A 23,317-nucleotide genomic window follows, 5' to 3' on the forward strand; every position below is an offset into this window, starting at 1 on the left:
CTTTTAAAGGGTTTAGCTTCAAACCTAAACAAAACAATCCCTTATGAATACATTATTCAACCAAGTTAAAAATGTTCCTTGGTGAATTTAAATATTACCCTTCTAGAATTACAAAGAATTCTTTACTAAACAAAATGATTTTCTCATAAGCGTTATGACTAAATATAAGTAAGAGAAAGGTGAAAAATATTTTTAGAGAGAGTGAGGTGTGAAATAGAGGGCTAGTGATTCTGGATGTGAAAATATGAAGAAAGGGACCTCTATTTATAGGCTAGAAGATGGTATAAAAATGGAAATTTTCTTGGGTAAAAATTAATAGGACAATCAATTGGCATCTTGCTTCAATTGACTAGAAGACTTCAAATTAATTGTTTAGGATGTTTGAAAAGGAAAAAAAATATTTGTTTCCGTTCATTAAGAAATTTTCCTAATGACTGCTTTTTCACTTACCCAATCGATTGGGTATAGGTGCGAATCGATTGGACATACAAATTTTATCCAAAATCATTTAGACAATTCATGATTCAACTAACAGGACTTCAAAACAATTTTATGAATAACTATTTGATAAAAATAGGCTTGAAAACATGTTTTTAGTGTGTGTGTGTGATTTAGACGTACAATTTTACGAAAAATATCATTTTGCTTTTACAACATATTATTCACTCAAACACGATAATGCGAGCTTTCACATTTCGAAGCTTTAAGACTTGTCAGATAATTGCATCTTATAGAAACTTGTTTGAATTCTACTCGGAGATGAGGCTTGAGTTATATTCCATTTAATTGCCATCATCAAAGGATGTTCGTAGTGATCATCAAATGCTATTAAGTCTGATTGCATCTTTAACCGCTTGTTATGCTTGCATTTAGTTGTCGTCATTAAAAGCATATTCGTCATGAAAACTTCCTTACCTGCAAAATATGATTCCACAAGATGGACTTCACACGAGGATTGACCACATGCTTGCGCATTTGCCCCGTTCAAAGGGAATCAAGTGATAGAGCCGTACATGGTATTTATTGATCGAACTCTAGCAAATGACATATACTTTTTCCTGTATGACAGTCCCCGTCAGACGCATCCATTGGATGATATAGCCTTTTACTCTTGATGGTTAGCCTGTGGGTCATGTTTGATGTATCCACATCTTGAACGGGTCATGTGACAGTTCGAGTTTCTTTAGATTATTCCAAGACCTCCATCTGTGTCCGCTCCTTTGACAATCCGCCACATAGATCTTCAAATAATCCTTAACTAATTACGAAGATGCATGTACAAAACACCTTTAACTAAGTACGAAGATGCATCTTCAAATATTTTTTGTTGTTGACAAATTTAGGGTGGACGGTTCATTTATAAAGCAGAAAGTGTCTTTCGGAATTAATCTAAAAATGTATCTATATGATTATTTTGGAGTAATTCGGGAGATCAATCTCCCACCATTTTTTTATAAATATGAGGTGAATGGCTTATTTAGTAGTGACTATGTACATTTGAAGGTGTATTTTCAAAATAAAAAAAAAATAAAAATAAAAATAAAAAGTTAAAATTGGGTTTTATGCTCATTCCATGGAAGGATAAAGTAACGCCTTTAGATTGTATCCCTTCAAAAGTATTCTAAAACCAAAACAGGGTTTATGCAACAACCAATACACAAAGAAGGGTTTATAGAAAAGATGAAGTTATTCGAGGTGAAAAAAGCATGGAGCAGCAGCGTTAGAATCGGAGCACTCGAATTCGGAAACTGCTCCATAGAAACACCCGCTCTTCTCTTATCAACCCGCAAAGGTCTCCCTCATTTCACACCTCCTGATCTTCTTCCTTCTCTCCCCTCTCCCGATTCTCATCTCCTTCAAGTCTCGCCACTCCACTTGTAATAACCGCCACTTTCTTCATCATCGTCGCTCTTTTTAATCTTCCTTTTGCTCGCATTGTTGATTTTGTTTGTTGTTGTTTTTGTTGTTGTCTAGTTTGGAAGGACTTTCTCCGGCGACTATAGCGAAAATCGGAGGGGTTCATAAATTGATTGCTTTGCATGATTATGGAATTGCTGCTGTTGCTAGGGATTCTATTTATTCGCTCCCGGAATCTAAGGGAGCTAACAAATTTGGTGCCACTTTCGAGACTCCGTGTGGTAGGCTATTGGTAAGTTTATATCTTACAAAAGATTGATTCTCTGAAGCACCGACACTTCTGGAAAAAAGGTGTGTCCGTGTCAATAACCGAACTTGTCAATGTCGGTGTTTTATAGGTTTGGATTTAGTTCAGAATTACTTATATGAACTTGTTTAGTGATTTAAACACTTGTCACACATGTTTGCGAGAATAACTTATATATAAGTGCTTATGTTATAAGCTTTTATTTACATAGCAATTTGAATAATTGCTTGATTAAATTGTTCATTGAAATTCACCCTTTATCACTTGTGAAAAACTACTTATAAGCTTGAAGATATTCTTGGAGTTAAGTGAGAGGGCTTAAAAAATAGAATGCATACATAGTTTGAATAAATCGTAGTTATCATAACATTCTTTGAATATTTTTCGTTGGCTTGTTTGGAATTACAACTTGATTAAGCGTTTGTTTATCATTAAGTGCTGATGTATAGCCTATTTTTATAACAAGATACCGGCATTAAGTCAAACTATTTTTATATAAGTTATTAGTTGTTTTCATAAGTTGTATTAGAGAGCTTATGGAAATAAACTCAAAATAGCTTATGGATATGTAATAACTTGTTTCCATAAGATTTCTGAAGTAGTCTCACAAGTGTGTATACCAGTAGATTAGTTGAAACAAGTCGATTAAAACAAGCTTATCCATTAGTACTTCGTGAGAAGCTTATCCAAAAATGTATATACTTTTGCTATCCACATTCTTTAGTTTTACTTTTAAATAATGGTGGGGAGAATTTTGATGTATCTTCTGATTCTTATTTGACATGGCTAGGTTAAACCCAAAGATTATCTTGTAATGATATCTTGCATGAGGCCAAACATATGGGCTACTTTGGCTGATGAGGTACCTGCTTGGGTGTCAGATAAAAGGAACAAAACCTCGGTGGATAGAACTTTGAGATGGCTTGACGATTGCCTGGAATTGGATCCGGTAAGTGACGCATTATGTTTTTCTTCTCTAGGGATATGAATTGCATTCTTTATGAAAATTTTAGTAGCTGAAAATGCTTGTGGTTTTGGTTCATGTTTGTTAGCAAGATGCAAGAGATGCAAAAATAAGTTGTAAATTCTAAATAGTAATGAATTTGAAAATGTTGTGATCCTAAATCTGTTGAGTTTATATATAGTTTTGTAATCAATAAGTCATCATGGTATTCAAGAAGGACTCTAGAGTTTAGACCATTTAGCATGCCTTGGATTGGATTGATAGATTATTTATATGTCAAGTGGCATGATCCAAAGATGATGTAGTTATCTCTTAGAGGAAGTGTGTTAAGTACATCCGTGGAGGAAGTCTGTTGAATGCAGAGTTTATATTCATTTGGATCCTAATGTCAAACAACATCAACTAAATTAAGGGAAGCTGCTATCACACCTAGGAAGATGAAGAAGATTTGTAGGAGGCAAAACTGCTTTAGTTTTTCATCAAAATCGAGGCATGCATTTTTGAATGACGTGGATTGTCATTATTTAAACTCACCATGTGGGCAATTGAATGTGGATATCTCTGAAGTACGAGTACTTCTAAAATTGTGAAGTACCGAACCATGGTCATGTTACTTCATTTTTTTCATTTTTTTCATTATTCTGTTTCAAGTGAAATTTGTAATTTTTTCATATATTAACATAATAGATTTATGTGTTTTAGTTTTTTTGTTATAGTAACTTAACATAATATTTTATTTTTAAAATTTTTGTTGTGGTGTTTTATTATGAATTGAACAATCTAGTTCTCCACTAATATATTTTATAGAGAAAGTCTTATTTTTAATACACATACCCGTACTTTGATTTTTTCGTACCACCGGATACCGTAGCCGTACCTATGCATCATAGGTGGATATCCTTATCTTGAAATATATTAAAGGATCTTTGAGAAATAAAAGGTATTGAGAGTGTTTGTCTGTTGGAATGTGTGTTTTCCTTGTTTTATTATCTAAAAAGGAAGTTGAGTAAGGAGTGAGATGTGTAAGTATCACTAATCTTATTCATCTCATTATTCATCTCAGTATCGTGTCATTAAACTCTAAGCTTAGTATAATAGTATCAATTTGATATTAGATATTTAGTCCTGCTCTCCTTCAATTTTTTTCAGCTGTATTTAATATAATTTCCTGTCTACAACGAGCTCTATTAACTAATTCAACGTGATTTGGACTCTCAAAATTTAGGCTGTTGGATCAGTTTTTGGTGCCATAGTGGGGGGCCCAAGTTTGGATGAAAGAAAGCGATGTGCAGAGGAGGTAGCCAAGCGAAATGTAGCAGGTTTCTTTTTCTTTAGTTGTTTTTCTGCTAATCATCTGGACCTACTTATGAATAATTATGTTCATCCGTTCCATCCTCATAAGCCATTTTTATGCCAATTTATTAGACTCATGTAGTTTGTCTATGCAAATCTCTACATTATATTTTAGGCTAGTTATCACAAATAAAAATAAATCCTAATAATCATCTAGGATACTCTAAATATAATATAGATATTATTAGATATTTATCAAATGTTTTAAGAATGAGGTAAACTTCTATTGATGAAATCAATTTTGTGATGTCATGTGATTTTCCGGCACCCAATTATGTTTTCAATTTTTTTTTATGTATATTTATTTCTTTTATTTCTTCCAACCCAGCAGAACGCAACCTTGCTGACAACCTGAAACACAAATATTTGCTTGTATTGTATTCTTTTGGCATATTTAGTCCCCAAGTCCCTTAACTTAATTTACTGTTTCGCTTTAGTCCCTTAACTAAAAAACGTTAGTCCCTAAGATTCACTTCCGTTACTCTATTTGGTCCATTCCGTTAAATTCTGGCAAAAAAAAAAACGTTAAGTTATGGTGACGTGGATGTACAACTAGGCTCAAGGTCCAAATGTGATCAAGCATTTGTACTATAAAATAGGGTTTCCACTTAAGTTTCTCAAATTATCGCTAAAATCCTACCTTATAGTACAAATGAGTCACATTTGGACCTTGAGCCTTGCAGTACATCCACGTCACCATAACTTAACTTTTTTTTGCCATAAATTGACGAAAGGGACCAAATAGTGTAACATAAATGAAGTTAACGGACTAACTTGTAACGTTTTTTAGTTAAGGGATTAAAGCGGAATATTAAATTAAGTTAAGGGACTAAAACATGTATTAAGCCTATTCTTTTCATCTATATGATTCAAAATGACTACTATTTATTTTACCATTAGGGGAAACATGTTTTGGCAGAACATGACTTTCTTTTTAGTAGAAGTAATATTAGGAATGTAGAATTACCAAAAGGAATATAATTCTAGCCTAGGGAAGGGGTAAGAATTAGAAAACATTTGTACCACAAATCCCACAATAGAGTTTCAAGCAAGGTGGGGATGAGCGTTTGAATTGTAATTTGTGATAGAAGAGTCTCAAGTGAGGGAAAGTCTTACTGCATATATGTAGGACATGCAATGTTGTATAAGATTGAATGTTATAAGTGATACATAAAACAAGATAGGATTATGAATGAGATCATCAAACAGAAAGATAGAGTTGCACTTATTGCGGGCCTGTGAAAAGAGCCCCGTCGAAGCATCAATAATGTGGGTTAGATTAGATGGAGTATGATCCAATAGTTTGAGTTGGAGGAAGATCAAGGAAAACAATAGGTTAATTCATTAAGAAATTTGGACTTAAATGGACAATTTTAGATATGATATTTCAGAGTATCATGGTGTTGTTTAACCCTGGTAGCTTACTCGGAATAGACTTTGATTGTTACATTGTGTTGTTTTCTCTTTATGTCATGTGATACATTTGAGACACCTATAAATGCCTATATTTTGTGTAGATATGGTTACATAACTCTGGTTATTCATGTAGGTTATTGGATTGGTGGATTTGGTCTTGGAGAGGCCATTGACGAGCGACCTGCTCTTCTATGTGCTATTGTTGTAAGTGCAATCTGCAGTACTTGTTCACTTCATTAAGACTTTATTCAAATTGGATTTAATTTAACGAGTGATAGATAGATGCTGAAATTATAATACAGCTAAAAAAAAGCTCTCCTTTATAGTTCTGCTCGGCAACAGAGGTATAAAAACTATGCAACAGTTAGATATAAAAACTTTTGATGAAATTTCCCCCAGAATTTTATGCTTTTAGGAGAGTTGGTCCTCGACATATTTATGACTTTTGATATAACAAAGTTACCTTATTCTCAGGATGTCTTGCCAAATGAAAAGCCGCGCATGATCTGTGGTCTTGGACTCCCAGGTATACAACTACGCAATTCTTCATGTTTAGTGGCCTGCTTTGCTCAATGGATGTGTTTATTCTTTTATTTCTATGTTCTTATCTTAACATCTGCCTCAATTATCTTACTTTGGCTAATAATTCATTGATAATGAATTTATCACATGTCATGAACCGACTAATGGAATCAACTAGAGTTATATCATGCATGATTAAGAACTTTTAGTCATTATGATGGTTAAATCATATACTAGCTCCATGCCTAAATATAAGACCCTCTTGGAGATTTTTACCTCTTCCTTTTTTTATGTCCCTTTTCAAAATTTCAAATGCATCAATTCTTTTTTTACTAACAGACCCTTAATTATGTTACATCTTTTTTTGCAACTTACAATAAATATTATAGGGAACCAAAAACTTAGGGACGGAGGTTGTATATGATTCTGTTGACTAGGCATTTAGTTAGTAAAAATAATCAATCATTATCTTTTGTTCACTCTTCCATGCTACTAATCTATTCCACAAGCTTTTATTGTTTGGTGTAGAGACATGAGTGGTTTTTATATTATCTCTCCAAAACATCTGTTTACGAGAAAGCACCGTAGGCTAGAAGCGCGGGCAATGCACAGGCTTACTTTGACTGTGCTGAAAATTATTTTTTTATTAGATGATGGTGGCGGTTAGGGGTGTGAACTCAAGATCATTTGGTCATAGAAGCTCTGACATCATATTGTGCACCATTTATTGAACACACTTTTGATTAAGTTTGAATATATACAAATTTGTTGCACATAAAAGCTTACTGTAACTTTGCAGAGGAGATCTTGCAGGGGATTGCTGCTGGAATTGATCTTTTTGACTCATCGTAAGTACCTATTTCCAATTTTTGTTTGTTCTATATATACCCCTATTCACCCTGGTGCATTATTTCACGTAAAATTTGGATGGTTTTTGTGATTACTCATAGATACATCTATACCCTCACACTTGGAGGATTTGCGCTAACCTTTTCACTGGACAAGAATGGGAATCAAGATAATTTTCAGCCAAGTCAGATTGGAAGTGACTCGAGTAAAATTAATTTGCGAGCGACAGTTTATAGGTAGCATAATCATTTTAACTGCCGTTTGTACTTTCTCAAATTCAATCTTATGATTATGATACTGGGTTGAAGTATTAGGTCGGTGTCTTTCACAGATTTTACTAAACATTGATAGAAAAAGGCCATTTTAAGCTGCAGGGTAAGTTTCAAAACATGGTTATAAACAATAATGACTTCAGATATGCGAAAATTAGATCTATTGACTCTCAAAGCTAGTGATTTTGGATGTCTGAATACTAAAATTTTATCATTGTGTGGTTATAAACCTAAGACTTAATGCCTTTAGAGTAATACTGAAAACAAATTTTTATTACCTTCATAAAATACAAGTCCAAAGGAATATGATTAAAGCAAAGGTTTGTTTTTTGTTGTAATGATTATGAAAACAAATGAACTGAAGATGAAAACTGAAAATAAAACCAGCAGTAACAAGCACCTTATTTACTAATTCCTCTGCTTGTGTTTCATTGCAGGAAAGACATGTCTCCGATTTTAGGAGACTGCACCTGTCATACATGCCAGAATTATACAAAAGCATACATCAATCACCTATTCAATACTCATGAAATGCTGGCACAAACTCTGCTAGAAATGTATGATTTTCATTGCTTCAAATCTTCAATGATACTCTTGATTAAATATATGACACCGACACGTGCGTGTGTACTCTTGATTAAATATAGGACACCGACACGTGCATGCTTGTGCGTGTGTAGCAACCATAGTTACACTTATACTTTTTAAGATGAGTTAATATTGTTATGGTGAATACTGCAGCCACAATACACACCACTATCTTAGGTTCTTTCGTGTGATAAGAGAAGCAATCCAAGAGGGGAGGTTTGAGGAATATCGACAGACATTCATCGAAAGCAGGCGCGGGCATTATGAAAGGGTTGTGGTCTGTGGAGATGTAGGGTGGTTTGACAGAATATCACGGTTTGTTTTTAAGTGCTGTGCGTTTTAACTGACATTATCCTGTTGGGAACCTATGTATCTTTGAGTTCATAGAAATTTCAGAGTAAAAATAGGGCATAGAAATTCTGACAAAGGTCGATTACATAGTCTACGTTAGGTTGAGACTAGATTCTTTTTTTATTTAAAAATTATGAAGTCAAAGTTTTGTAAGGGAGTTGCTATTTGCACCCTCCTGTTTTTTCTTAATTTTTCCCACTCTTTGCCTAAATATATTAATTTTTTTCTCGATTCTTTTTTGCAGTATATGTCAGGATTGTTTCAATATCTGTCTCAAAATTAATTTCTGGATCAAAAATGTGTTTCAGATACTAATTTATTTTAGGAAGTACATGTTTGGCGTTTTATGAAAATTTAATTTGGACACACATTTAAGTATTTAAGTTTTGTTTGACAAAAATAGTTTATGGTAGTTGGCGGCTAATAGTTGATGGCTCTTAGTTGATAATTATTATATGTAATAATTGAGATAATTACATAAATCACAAGATATAATATTTGATAATTTTGAACAACATTAAAATTATATATTTCATGATGATCGGAGATCAATCAAGACACAAAAAATTTGTATGTTCGAATTAACATTATAGTTATATTGTAAAATAATAGTTATATTGTAAAATATTAGATAATAAATTTATTTGTATTATTATTTTAGATTATATAATCGAATTCAAAATTATAATGCTGTTCGTTAAATTTTATAATAAAATTTATATAGTCTAATATAAATTGATGTTACAATGTAGTTCGTTAAATTTTATTATACAATGTATTCAAAATTACAATGTAGTTCGTTACTAAATGAGTTTTGTGGTTAAGGTGGCTGAAAATTTAAAAACTATTTTTTTAGTTTTATCAAACAAAGTCTTACTCTCAAAAGTTTGTTTCCATGGAGTAATAATTATAAATAAATGTATATATATATATATATATATATATATATATATATATATATATTAGATATATATATATATAATAGATATATATATATATATAATATATATATATATATATAGATATATATATAGATATATATATATATATATATATATATATATAATAGATATAGATATATATATATATATATATATATATATCTATATATATATATATATATATATATATATAATATATATATATATATATATATATATATATATATAATATATATATATATATATATAGATATATAATATATATATCATATCGTATATATCTATATATATAGATATAGATAGATATAGATATATAGGATATATATATCTAGAGAGATATATAGGGAGGAGATATATATATATATATTGATATTAGATATATATATATATAATATATATATATATATTATATATATATATATATATATATATAGAGATAGATAGATAGAATAGATATATATAGAGCATATATAGATTATATATATATAGAATAAGTATATATAGCAGATTATAGGCGGCATCTAGGCGGATATTTATTCATATATATAATATGGTGCAATATGTATCCTGATATCTGCTTTTTCTTTATGAGAGAGTGATTGTTTATTTAACTTAGAGATGCATCTCCAAAATATGTTTGTAGATGTATCTCCGTAACATATGTGCAACAGAAACAGAAAACCAGACAGTTGTATTTTGACAAAATAAAATTATCATTCATATAACATAAAATCAACATTACATAGGATCTCAACATAAAATAAAATATTACATTTCAATATCTAGGTTGACGCTTCAACATCTTCACAATATCTTCAACCGAGCTTGAAATTGTCGCTTTCAACTTGAGCGAGACTTTTGTTTTGAAATAGAAATATATATTCCACATAATCCTTACATATGCATTCGTCTTGAGCTCATAGTTGTTGAACTCAATCCTACATTTGTTGTTGACGATGAACAATACTCGAGCTTCACAAATTTTTCGATTATCTCCGCAAGGTAGGAGATTATGCACTTCGTATTGCAAATATGCAAAAGAGGTGTACTCGTTGAGCTTAAACTTTTGTTCGGGTGTCGCACTGAAGAAGGAGACATTTGTGACATATTTTATTTCTATGAAATAAAAAACAAGAGCCCCAAAATTTATAGAAGTTGTAGACAAATGTGGACCTCAAAAATTCTATAGTGTATAAGTGCTAGTTTCAGAGATACATTTTCCGTACCACCCTATTATCCTATTCCAGATATATATCTCTAAAATCTCTCCTGAACTAGGCAGAAAACAAAACCGGTGTGTTTTGTTTGGCAAATGGACAACCTTTTTGGCAAACATCAAAATGTATTAAATTTTTTGAAATTGTATATATTAAACTTCATTAATATTAATACACAATTACATAAACTTAATTGATGACGAAAAATTAAAACGAAACGAAAGATTTGTCGCCGGCTAAATCTATAAGTATGTGTGGTACCCCCTTTGACTTTTGTGCATTTGATTCTAGAACTCTTGCATCCTTTCCATAAATTGGTCTGACAAAGTCTCGAATTTTGTTGTTGAATGAGTCGTCCGCTCCATTGATGCAAGTGGTATAGAACATCCCGATTTCAAATAAACTTGAACAAAGTGACATGATTTTGAAAGCTACTTAATACACATAATACGATCATTTGGATTTTGAGGTGGGGCGGTGCGCTGTGGGAAAAATGTTTCTGAAAAATCGTATCTTGTAATATCAATACATATTTTATCATACACATTTGCTATAAGATGACTCATTTTAGGGAAGCACGTCCATTTTGCCTCTGGTGTCGGTCCAGTAATGCAAGGAACAAGAGACTCATAAATTGCATCAAAGTTTTCTTTCTTTCCGTAAAGTCGTTTGTATGATTTTTTATGGGACCTCAACTCATGGATAAGTTGATGGCGGACATGTGTGTGATCATCTTATCCTTTACCAAATCCAAAACAACTCAATAACAACAATTACTGTCACCCTAAACATTGACGATCTACTCGATGTATTTATGCATATAAACCGACATCTCGTTAATGAATAAATTTTTTGGTGGAGGCGGTGAAATGGGTGGTTTGCTAATGCAATCTCCTTTAAAAAAGCGTTTTTTTTGTTGAGATTTTGGAGTTGTCGAGCCCGGAAAAACTTTATCAACATGTTCAAAATACGAAGGAGACCGCACCGTTGAATTGTCACTCAATGTAAGCTTGAGCATATTCGGAGCACCATTTATTTTTACCGATTAAGAGGGTGGTTTTAAGTCAGTGGTTTCCGGACAAGTAATCTTCCTCAACTGTTCTTTGATGTGGAGTTTCATATTGTCATCGACTTTTAAAAATCTCTCTTGTATCACTTCTCATTCGGTCAAGATAGGGATATTTGATTTACCGTCTTTCATGGCACCGTCATCATCAAACCTAATCATTTTCCAATGACTGCAAACTTCATCCATTCTTATTGGGCTACCAAGTTTCAGCTTCTTTGCTATAAGACATGCACATGGTAGACCATAGGTTTTCATAATTGTGAAACCACACTTTGTGCTATTGGAGCCTACATTATCAACTTGTTTTACTTCGAGAAAAATATAATTCAAACCTGCTCGAGATATGTTGTCGATCAACTGGGGATAAAGATTGTTGTCTTAAAATTAGGGCATCCTGGTGGACTGAAAGCTTCAACGAAGCGGTCCAGGCAAAACAAGGGATAAAAATCAATCAAAAGAGGTCATCAAATCCTCATCAAAATTAAAGGAAAAGCATAAATAAGGTGACTGTCATTTCAAGAAAATCTCATCTTGAATCCTTATCTTTACTCTAACATTGTCAAACTCTCTTGAGATTTGAATGGGTATTACCGAATTAATTGAACTTTAGGACTGGAGATCATCAAGAAGAAGGGTGAGTTAAAATTAAAAATTTGAGTCATATATCATATGTTTCAAAAGTCGTGAACCAAGCCATGTTAAAACCCTTAAAAGACCTGATTGAGGCATGATTTCTTTTAAAAACATATTACAACAAGGTTGTGTTAACCTGACTCCAAAAGATCTTTGCTGATCATTTGTGTTGATCACACCACCTTGCACACTGTGAATGGATAGATCAACATTGAGTTTTGATCATTGACTCATTCACTGTATTTCACCATCATCTCAATAATGATTGATTTCAAAATTTTCATTTGCATTGCATAAAAATTACCATTTTGAATGAACTATTTTAATTACAAGTCAGCACTCGGCATCAAAGGAATCCCAATAAAATCACAGTCAATTAAGGAACTTGATCACGTGAAAGAAGTCTAGTCAGGGGAAAATCACTTCGAGTATCAGTCAATCTAAGCTAATCACTCCAAGAATCGGTTAGTCAAGAGAAAATCCATTCAAGTCTCAGACTGGGGCAAGATATCACAAAGAGTTCAATGGGTCCAACCCTTCAAAGGTGGTCGATCAGAAGCCTACCATTCCAAGAATTTGATAATCAGAGGTAAAATGATGCAAGATTCAAACATTGGGGAAAGTCATCTCAAGGTCATATTATGATAAGCTATTTCCAAACTCCTTTTAAGGTGAACGTCTTCAAAGACCCAACAGACTAGAGCAAGATACGTTACAGAAGGAAAAGTCCTCTCCTTGCTTTCAAGTTGCTCAAGCGAACTCTGCCACATGCCAGTGACTGTTAAGTTCAAGACGAGTGCTTGGAAATCATGCTAGCACAATCCATCAATCCTCCGAAAGAATCCTTTTGGATAAGTTGTAACTGTCAATCTTGATAGAATTCTCATTTGAATACATCTATCACAAACACTTGGTTGAGTCATCAGTGTTGAGGAATTAGAACGCCCACATTTGCATATCATGTATCATGCATAAAATCAAAATTAAATCATGCATAGCCCGAAGTGCACTTCGCATATCATGTATCATGCATAAAATCAAAATTAAATCATGCATATCCCGAAGTGCACTTCGCATTCATCTGCATTGACCCCGGTCTTATTGTTGATTTTTATCCCTTAACTTGAAGTCCGGTTGTTACCGACATATTTTAAAGTCCAGTTGTCACTGGCAACCATTTCCAAATCCCAATTGTCATTGTCACTCAGTTTTAATCCAATTCTTATTGGTATCCTAAGTCCAGTAGTCACTAGCACTCTTTTTAAAGTCCAATTGTAATTGGAATCTTTGAAGTCCAATTATACTGGCGTTACCTAAAACCCAATTGTCATTGGCACCTAAAGTACAGTTGTTACTGGCATCCCCTCTAAAGTCCAGTTGTCATTGGCCTTCATTTCATTTTCAAAATCCAATTTTCATTGATACCTAAAGTCCATTAGTAACTAGCACCCTATTTTTAAAGTCCAATTTTTATTGACATCTCTAAAGTCCAATTGTAACTAGCCCCCCGTTTTAAAATCCAATTGTAATTAGTACCTAAAGTCTGGTTTTCACCGGCATCATTTAAAAAGTCCAATTGTTATTGGTACCCGTAAAGTCCAGTTGTCACTGGTCTTATCTTTGAAAGTCCAGTTGTAATTGACACCAATCTGTTAGAAGCTGGTTGTAACCAATGCTTACGGTCAATGTCCAACTTTGTTGGCACATACAAGGAGGTTTTATTACCCTATTTGTCCGAATGTTTCTTAGAAATTCATGTATGACTCTTCATTTTAAGGAATTCCCAGAAGATTGGAAGTTGTTCTTGTTTAAAAGCTCCAATATTTTTTTCTTCATTGGTTTATTTGTAAAGAATCATCACAGCCTTTTGTGTGGATGATTTTCTTGTTAGAAAACTCCCGAGTTTTGTCTCAGATAATTTCTTTGTAAAGAACCTCCAAGTTTCTTTTTGCGTTGATGGCTTATCTTATGAGAAAGGTCCCGAGTTTGTTGGATGAGTTCCTTGTTATATAACTTCATTTTTATTGGATGATTTTCTTGTTAGAGAACTCCAGAACATTGTGTTGGATAATTTCCTTGTTAAGGATCTCCAAAATCTTCGATTGAGTGATTTTCTTATCAAAAATCTCCATAACTACTCAGATATTCTAAAGTTTATGCTTGTCATCTCTAACCAGTTGATAACCTTCATTTTTAAATATTTCTCATTGTCTTTTCTCCAACAAATTGTTACCCTAGTGTGTCTTCACCCCTTGTCGTTTTCATTTCCTGTAGATCTCCATTACCATATTGACATCATTCCCCACATGTCCATTTTCTATTCATCATAAACATCGTGCTAGGGTTCACTTCCTATCACATCATATCCCTAGTAAATCAAAATGAAAAAAAAAGTATTTCATACATTCATAGCATATCATATTATTTCATATGTATTCAGGGACAAAATTTGGATCTTTTAATCTTTAACTATCTCCCACTGCGATCATATGAAGAATGACATTTTTCATATTCTCTGGTTGAAGATATTTAAATAGCGGCGGTTGTCATACCTCAACTTTGTCATAGTATTTTAAATTCATCTGATACATGTCTATTTGTCAAGTTTACATTTTTAGCCATATGCATTTTTATCAACAAATAAAGTAACCATAATCATGCATATATGCATTATAGTAAAAAAGTTAACATAAAATCAACATTTTACATATTGAAGAAATATACTAAAATTGCATTTTTTTCATTATTCATTTTGAAAATTAAATTTATGATCATTTGATTTATCAGCAAAATATTCATTTAAATTGTATTAATCATTTTCATTCATCATAAAACAAAAATTAATGTTTCTATAAGGTCTAAAATATCTCTCATTTATTACATCATTATTCTTTACGTATATTACATAATTATTCCATTCATATATTGCATTATTATTCACTATTTAATTAAATAAGTTTCTAAAAGACACTCACACTCTTTGCATAATTCTTAAATTATATTTTCTAAAGCCTATAAAAAAATCTCATTTCATTCACAAATGACATCAATAATCACTCACAAGAATAAGCCAAAACTTTGCACAAATTTCTTTCCAATTTTCAAGTCACTTTTTATTATTATTTATTTAGTTAGGTTTTTAATTTTTGTATATTTAATTCTTTGCATTATTATTCTTGTTGCACTTAATTAGTACCTTAATCATCACTATTTTGCATGGAAACCATTGATTCAAAATCAAGAGTTTAAAGTGTTCTTGAATCTCCATAAACAAACGTGATTAAATATGATTTAATTTTTGTTTATTTAATTTTTTTTGCATTATTAATTTTGTCACACTTAATTAGTACCTTAATCATCACCATTTTGCATGGAAATTCCAGTGATTCAAAATCAAGAGTTTAAAGTGTTCGTGAACCTCTATGACTCAAAGTGATTAAATATGATTTAATTTTTTATTAGACTTAAAGAATATTTTATTCACGGTAAGTTTGCGTGTTTTTGTTTTTCGTCCCTGTATTTTTTTCCCTAGATAAAGTCCTTAAATGTTGAATTTCATTTGATTTTAATCTCTGTTAAAATCCACAGGTTTCCTGCAGATTTTAACTTTTAGAACTAAAATCAAAAGGAATTTCACATTCAGGGACTATTTCCCAGAAAAAAAGATAGAGGGATGAAAATGAAAAACACGCAAACTTACAACAACTAACAAACTATTTAAACCTTTCATTAATTTAATTTCCTTTACATTATTATTCTTGTTGCAATTAATTAATATATTAATCACCATTATTTTGTATGAAAACTCCATTGATTCAAAATTAAGAGTTTAAAGTGTTCTTGAACTTTCATGAACAAAAATGGTAAAATACAAATTGATGCTTGTTTTACATAAATAATGTATCCAATAGTTTTCTAATATCACCTCGAACATGAATTGATGGTTCGTTTGTCATAAGGGTGTATAAGAGATTGAATTAAACAAATATATGTTGTTGCATTTTTGTTGATTTTTGAATTCTATGGTTGTTTATTTGCTGATTCTAAAACATTCATCATTCACTTATAAAACATTCAACAAATCCAAATTCTTTTAATCGAAAAGGTATTTCGTCTCTAGACGATGAAAAACAACGCGTCATCCACTTGAATGTGTTAGTAAGCTAGCGACGTTTCCCACAAACGTTGATTTGTAAATCCATTATGTCGTCATGTAAACGTTCTCTTCTCCACTTGTTTAGGGTAGCAAACAATGTTATTCATTCGATGGACACAAAAATAGTTTTCGCTAAAATGGACCAACAAACAAAATATTTTTCTACCCCAAAATATTGAGTTCCTCATTGTACCAGAAGATACATAGGAGAGACCCGCAATCTCGTCAAGCATCCTAATAAAAAACATTTTTGCGAATCCTTTCTTTCGCAAATCTAACTAAAAGGTCATCGTTTAGTACAACAGACGTGATGTGCATTAATACATTCCCTTTGTGTAATCGATTCCCGAATCCGAATTTGTTTGCGACAACCATTTTCTATTTCATTTAAGAGTTTTATCGATATTTTCCCTTTTTTCTTTTGAAATAAATAAAATTCGATAGCGACTCTGTTCAATATCATTATCCGCAAGCGTGCGATTGCCTCACGAAGGACCTATTTTTTGAGGTACGACATAGAGAAAATAATGTGAAGACTTTTGTGATGCACATTGTACCGGTGACCATTAATATTAACATTTTCGACAATCAATAAGGTCAGATCAATCTCCATACAAATTCTCGCAAACCTCCCATTTTCTTCGTTAAGGTGTTAGTATCTTCTTAACGGACGGCCGCAAAGTAGAAACAGGAAAACAAAAACCATCTGAATAACCTTTCTTTCTTTTCTCTAACTAATTCTCTGAATTTTCCTTTTATTGAAATATATTTTATGTTTATTTATTTTAAAATAATAAAATATATTCTATGTCTATTTATTTAAAAATAATTTAAAATGAATTTATCTCGCAAGTATCGTTCAAAACTAGCTGAAGTAATCACAGTGTTTGATTTCTCTGCTCCTTCCTTCCTTCTCTCCCTCTCTGATATAAAATCCAAACTGACGGATAAATCGAATCCTTCTTTTCCGTTCCGCCGCCGCGTGCAGTGACGCAATTTTCCCGATATTCTTCGCACCACTCTCACCTCTATCTGTAAGTCTGCACGTTGCCTCTCCCTCATTCAATATCACATTCTCCGATGTACTTCTTTTAGGTTTTCATTATATTCTCCATTCGTTGACTTCTCCGATAGTTTATGTTTTGATATCGTAAAACGAGCAAAGCGAAATGGAGCGGAACGGAGTGAAATGGAATAAAGATGTTCTCCACTATAGCTTACTCTCAGCTTACCTTTTAGTTTATTAATACTGGTTAAGAGTTGCTTGAAATACACATCTGAGATAATGTAAAATGTAAGTTTTTTCATTAGATTTGATGAAAATTGAGATTCGGAGTGTTGAAATTCTAAGTTTGGGTGAGAAGATTTGAATGAACATGGATGAAATCTAATGATGTGGTTACTTTGCTGCTGTAGACGTGATTAGGTTACACGGTAATTGTGAGGCGATGCCGTTGCAAAGGCTACCACATTTATTTGCAGCCTATATGAGATTCTATATTGTATTTGATAATTTGAGTCTAATGAGTCAATTACTTACCTGTATAAAAAACATTGAGCTGTTAAAAAGCTAAATCATCAAGTATTGTGTAAGCAGGGGGTTATGGCATCTTCAGCAGCCTTGCGGCTAAACAATCTTCGAAGACACTTGGATTTGGACGACACTGCCAACAAGGTACGAAATATGGATTTCTGCAAATCTTTTTATGAACTTACAAGTTATGTTGTTCCGTTTCTAAAACCCTTACATCCGTTGTGTCTCAATGTAGTGAAAGTTTGAAACATTATTTATAAGCAATGTGTAACATAGGTTTGATATGTAGGCTGCAGGAGTAAATCCTGCTGGAGCTTCAATCAACGTGAAGGTAGCTCCAGAGGTTTCTGAAGCATTATCACTAGGGCGTGCAGTTGTTGCTCTGGAATCTACCATTATTTCACATGGTTTTCTATATTATTTTATATGTTTTTTTGTATTTTTCTTTTCATGTCCAACGCCTACATCTTAATTTTTTGTTTATGCTCTTGTTTTTAGGGATGCCGTATCCCCAAAATTTGGAAACTGCAAAAGCGGTTGAAGCTGTTGTGAGAGATAACGGTGCGGTTCCTGCAACTATTGCAATTTTAGACGGTGTGCCTCGCATAGGTATTTGTCATCATCTTTTATCATTCATTTTAAGCACAAGTCATTTGATCTGATAAGAATGATGCAGTGCTTTCAGTTAACTACTTGTGAATCTCCTTCGCATGTTTTTCTTGTGGATATAGCATATGATGTCAATACTCAATTCTGTTCTAAGTCTTCTCTTTATTCCTACATATTGATGTTGGATTTGAAATGGGTGCTTGCTTGCAACTATGCTGCAAAGTGAGTGAAAAATAAATTCTAGAAATATTCATCTCATGTGTCCACAAACTCTAAAAGAAACTTAAATTTCATCCCATTTTGACTTTGCTGCTGCAATTATGGCAAATGTTTATTGTATCTTTTTGTTTGAATTTGACAAATTTTCTGCGGTTTGCTTGTTTTATTTGAATAGGTCTAAGTGGGGAAGAACTTGAAAGGTTAGCTACTTTGGGAACCAAAGCACAGAAAACAGCTCGAAGGGATATTGCATATGTTGTGAGTGCTTTTGATATCACCATGGACTATATTTATGTATATATATCGTTATGAATGTTCTTAGCAATGACAATCTGTTGGCCTTCTAGCCAAAGAAGTGGAAAGATGTACTTATTCATAGTACACAATCAGAAAGAATGGAAAGATGTACTTATATATATACTACATTATGTTAAAAAAAACGATTAAAGATATTCAGAATACATTTTCATGGTAATAGCCATAGGCCCAATGATATTACCAAAATAAAGCTCATCAAATATGTTAAAGTTAAAGGAATAATGGAATAAATCAAAAGTTCTTGCTGGCATCAAATAAGTCGTTTATTTGCTTACACCTACTCTCTCATGCCTTCAATAATGCAAGCTTTACTGTTGATAATGATGGAAGTCTTAGTAATCCTCTTGCTAGTTTTATCATGTGCAGCAGTCGTTTCACTGATAAAATGAACTAAACAAATACTGTAGAATCTTATAAACTGTCTGAGTTTTTAAATTTAGATACTTTTCATGAGCTAAATTTTGCATGACAGGTTGTCAAATTTCTTAGTCGCTATGTGAATTTTTTTTTCATTATTTTAAAGTGATCTATATTAAATAGTCAAAGTAACCTTCAGAAGTGAAGTTTCCATGTTAATGCTGTATTGGCAGAAAAAATTGACATCTTTTCCTCAACTATAACAACTGTGCACCTTCATGGTCGTTCACTATTTCGCTATGACTTTACATATTGATAGTAATTGATCTACTTTTTTAGGTGGCTAGAGGTGGAAATGGTGCTACTACTGTTTCTGGCACAATGTTCTTGGCTTCTATGGTAATTTTCTCATATATTGTATCCATAGTTTCATAATGTGATCTGTTTCATGATCAGTCCCTATAATAATAATATATCAATTTGGTTTCACAGTCTGCACTTTTTAAAATTCTCTGCAGGTTGGTATTCATATCTTTGTGACTGGTGGGATGGGGGGAGTGCACAGGCAAGGGGAATATAGTACGTTAACCTCCTATATCTTAACAATAGAAACAATCGGTTTTCAAAATGAATATTGAATGCTGACAAATCTAGTAAGATGCAACATGTTCTGGTATAAATTTTCGAACCAAATGAATCATCCTTTGCATTTTTTTTTTGCCTCATAGAAACAACAATTTATAAGATAAACAAGACAAGGGATAAATGGCCAGCCAAGCTTGGCCTTTCATAGAAGAGACCTTAAACATTTATGTGCAGGCCAAAAATACTTGTAGTAGTATTTAGTCCTTATAAAAGCAAAATAGGGACCAAATTTGGACAAAACTTACGTAGAAACTAAACTCGAAAAATTGTGAGTTTTATAGGAATTTAAAACATATTTAACTTCAAGTTATATAAAAGGAACCAATATATAGTGTGAATTTATGTGTAGTATGATATTTTCATGTAACCCTCTTGAAACTTAAGAACTGAAAATGTTTTTTATTTATGGTTTTTAATGAGGTTTACATAAATAAGACTTGTATTTTTATTGAGCATATCATTTTCATTTTTCTTTGGGCAGCTATGGACGTTTCTTCAGATCTCACCCATCTTGGAAGAACACCAATAGCAGTTATATGTGCCGGTGTAAAGTCAATATTGGATATCCCTAGGACCCTTGAATATCTGGTATGAAATTACTTTTGTGATAATATTACTGAAGTAATTCTGCATGCTTAATGGATCGAGCTTATAATCACTTTTTTTTTTAAATCTTGAATAGGAAACACAGGGAGTTTGTGTAGCTGCCTACAAGACCAATGAGTTTCCTGCCTTTTTCACAGCATCAAGCGGCTGCATGGTACTTTAAATTTTGGTTTACCTAATACTTTCTTAAGCTTGCTGTATAGTAAAATCAAACAATGTTTTGCTCATATTTTCCTTTTCACACCAGTGTATAAATGCTTTCACACTGGAAGTTAAATCTGCGAATTACAATATTAGTTTTTCCTTCTTCTAAATAAAGTGTAACTACTCTCTTGTTCTTCCTTTAAAAAAAATAAATAATAACATGTTGGGCACAATACCTCTAATAAATGCAAATATTGTTTTTGTAAATGTAATATCCATAAAATTTTAGCTTTTACTGTATGACTTGATTTCTTTTCAAGTTTTGATTTCAAGTTGTTGACTATATAATGAGTTATTTTATTTGGTAATGTAAAAATATCTGAATATTTCTAGTGTTTCTTAATGTAGTGTTTCTTTTTAGTTTTAGGGATTGATCATTCACAATACATTTCAATTCACTGGTTACAAAATAGGTCTTTTTATTAGTGATCCAAATCATGATTTCTCAAACATGTTTTTGCTTGACATTATTATTGTAACATTTTAGATTTGGCGTGTGCGATTGGAATGTAAGCAGTATGACCATCTGACGTACTAAAAAACAAGTGTAATTGACAATCTTTTGTTTGATCATGGCATTAACTTCCAGGTTCCATGCCGGGTAGATACCCCTGAAGAATGTGCTTCCTTAATAGGCAAGGGAAACATCGTTATTCGTTTTCATTTTTAACATTTTCAATGTAAATTTATGTTACCTATGTGATTTCTTCTAATTTTTATTCTTCTAGCAGAAGCAAACATCAAACTCAAGCTTGGATCTGGAATTTTGATAGGAGTTCCTATTCCTCAAGAGCACTCAACATCTGGACATATAATTGAATCTGCCATCAATAAAGCCATTAAAGAAACAAAGTTCGCTCTCTCGCTTTCTTTCTATTTTCTTAGACATTTTGCATTTTGTAGCTTATTGACTGGTTCATGCTAATGCTTTCATGATAATTGATATATTTAGTATTAATTTCACTAAAATTAAAGTTAATATGTGCTATTTATAGGGAAAATAATATATCAGGAAACGCCATAACTCCTTTCTTGCTTGATAGAGTAAATGCACTCACCGGGGGTGTCTCCCTTGCTTCAAGTATCCTCTTTTGAAGTTTTTCAACAATACATTATCATAGCATAACAAGCTAACAGTGTATATTTTAAATCATGTTTTAATTTTAATATGAAACTTTTATTTGTTAATATGATTTACGACCTTGTCCAAATTAAATATTTCTTAACCATATTTAGACATTGCTCTTGTGAAGAATAATGCCCAACTTGGGGCTAAAGTCGCTGTTGCCCTTGCTCTTCTAAGAGAAAACAGTCAAAGGTGAGTTTATAGTTTCTTGATTTTATGATTGAAACTGATCCTTACCAATGTAAAATTTGAATGTTCCTTTACATGATCCTAAAAATTCCAAAGGGTTCCTTACCAATGTAAAATATGAATGTTCCTTTGCTGATAATTCAACTCACTCATATTTACAGGAAACAAGAGACAGAATAGCACAATAGAAGATATGTTGAAGAAAATGTTTTATTAGCTTACATGGCTGGGATTAAGAAATTTTAGGGACATAAATTTGTTTAACTGAAGTGTTAATCAGTATCTATTTATCTTACACCATGTCTGGCTTTGGAAAGAAACATGGAGAGTGGAAAATAAGGAGGGTTTCACTTGTTTGGCAGGAGAGAAGGGAAAGAAAATTTTAAGAATTGTCTCACTTTATTTAATTGTATAGAATGTGAGAGGAAAATTCATACTGTAAAAATTAATTTTACAAAAATGTTTTCTTAAATATTAAAAGTTTATAATTTTTTTACTTTTGAATTTCATTAATATAAATATATATTATTGAATCTTGAAAAATAGTTAAAATTACATAATTCAAAAAAAAATAAAATCAAAATAGCTTTTAATTTTAATAATATTTTAAAATTTTGATATTCAAGAAAATTTATAGTGAAGTAATGAAATACTTACAATAATATTTTTAAAAAACTGTTTAATTTTTTTAAAATATTCTTAATAAGTTTTTATAAATAAAACTATATAATATTATAAAAGTCATTAAAAAAATTAGAAGAATCTGAAATTGACCTAATATCAACTAATAAAATCAAATGATGTGTATTGGAAGGTAATGGATGTTCATCTATGTAAATTTTTCAATATTTTATCTTCAACTAATGTGATATTTAAAATATTTTTAATACATCTTTCACGGTCACCCAACACTCTTTTGAGTTTAGTGTATGAATATTAAAGATGAACGGTCTATGTCCGATTGATAGACTCCGATACCAAATTAAAGTTTGACCTAATTTACCCTTATAAAATC

General features: G+C 31.9%; 2 protein-coding genes across 2 annotated transcripts; both read left to right on the forward strand.

The window, feature by feature from the left end:
* Positions 1-1,588: 1,588 nt before the first annotated feature.
* On the forward strand, positions 1,589-8,710 carry LOC127105963 (uncharacterized). The gene is made up of 10 exons (XM_051043188.1): positions 1,589-1,877; positions 1,975-2,149; positions 2,955-3,113; positions 4,354-4,447; positions 6,031-6,101; positions 6,372-6,423; positions 7,219-7,267; positions 7,370-7,504; positions 7,978-8,097; positions 8,282-8,710. Exons 1-10 carry the CDS (start codon positions 1,642-1,644, stop codon positions 8,469-8,471), a joined length of 1,281 nt encoding a protein of 426 aa, XP_050899145.1. The 5' UTR covers positions 1,589-1,641; the 3' UTR covers positions 8,472-8,710.
* An 8,629-nt stretch (positions 8,711-17,339) lies between these two features.
* On the forward strand, positions 17,340-22,798 carry LOC127105964 (pseudouridine-5'-phosphate glycosidase). Its single transcript, XM_051043189.1, has 14 exons — positions 17,340-17,529; positions 18,093-18,170; positions 18,319-18,436; positions 18,528-18,638; positions 19,033-19,115; positions 19,872-19,931; positions 20,051-20,111; positions 20,659-20,765; positions 20,860-20,937; positions 21,577-21,622; positions 21,719-21,839; positions 21,983-22,068; positions 22,224-22,305; positions 22,464-22,798. Exons 2-14 carry the CDS (start codon positions 18,099-18,101, stop codon positions 22,480-22,482), a joined length of 1,044 nt encoding a protein of 347 aa, XP_050899146.1. The 5' UTR covers positions 17,340-17,529; positions 18,093-18,098; the 3' UTR covers positions 22,483-22,798.
* Positions 22,799-23,317: the final 519 nt, after the last annotated feature.

The sequence above is a fragment of the Lathyrus oleraceus genome, chromosome 7 (assembly GCF_024323335.1).
Source record: "Lathyrus oleraceus cultivar Zhongwan6 chromosome 7, CAAS_Psat_ZW6_1.0, whole genome shotgun sequence".
Taxonomy (NCBI): domain Eukaryota; kingdom Viridiplantae; phylum Streptophyta; class Magnoliopsida; order Fabales; family Fabaceae; genus Lathyrus; species Lathyrus oleraceus.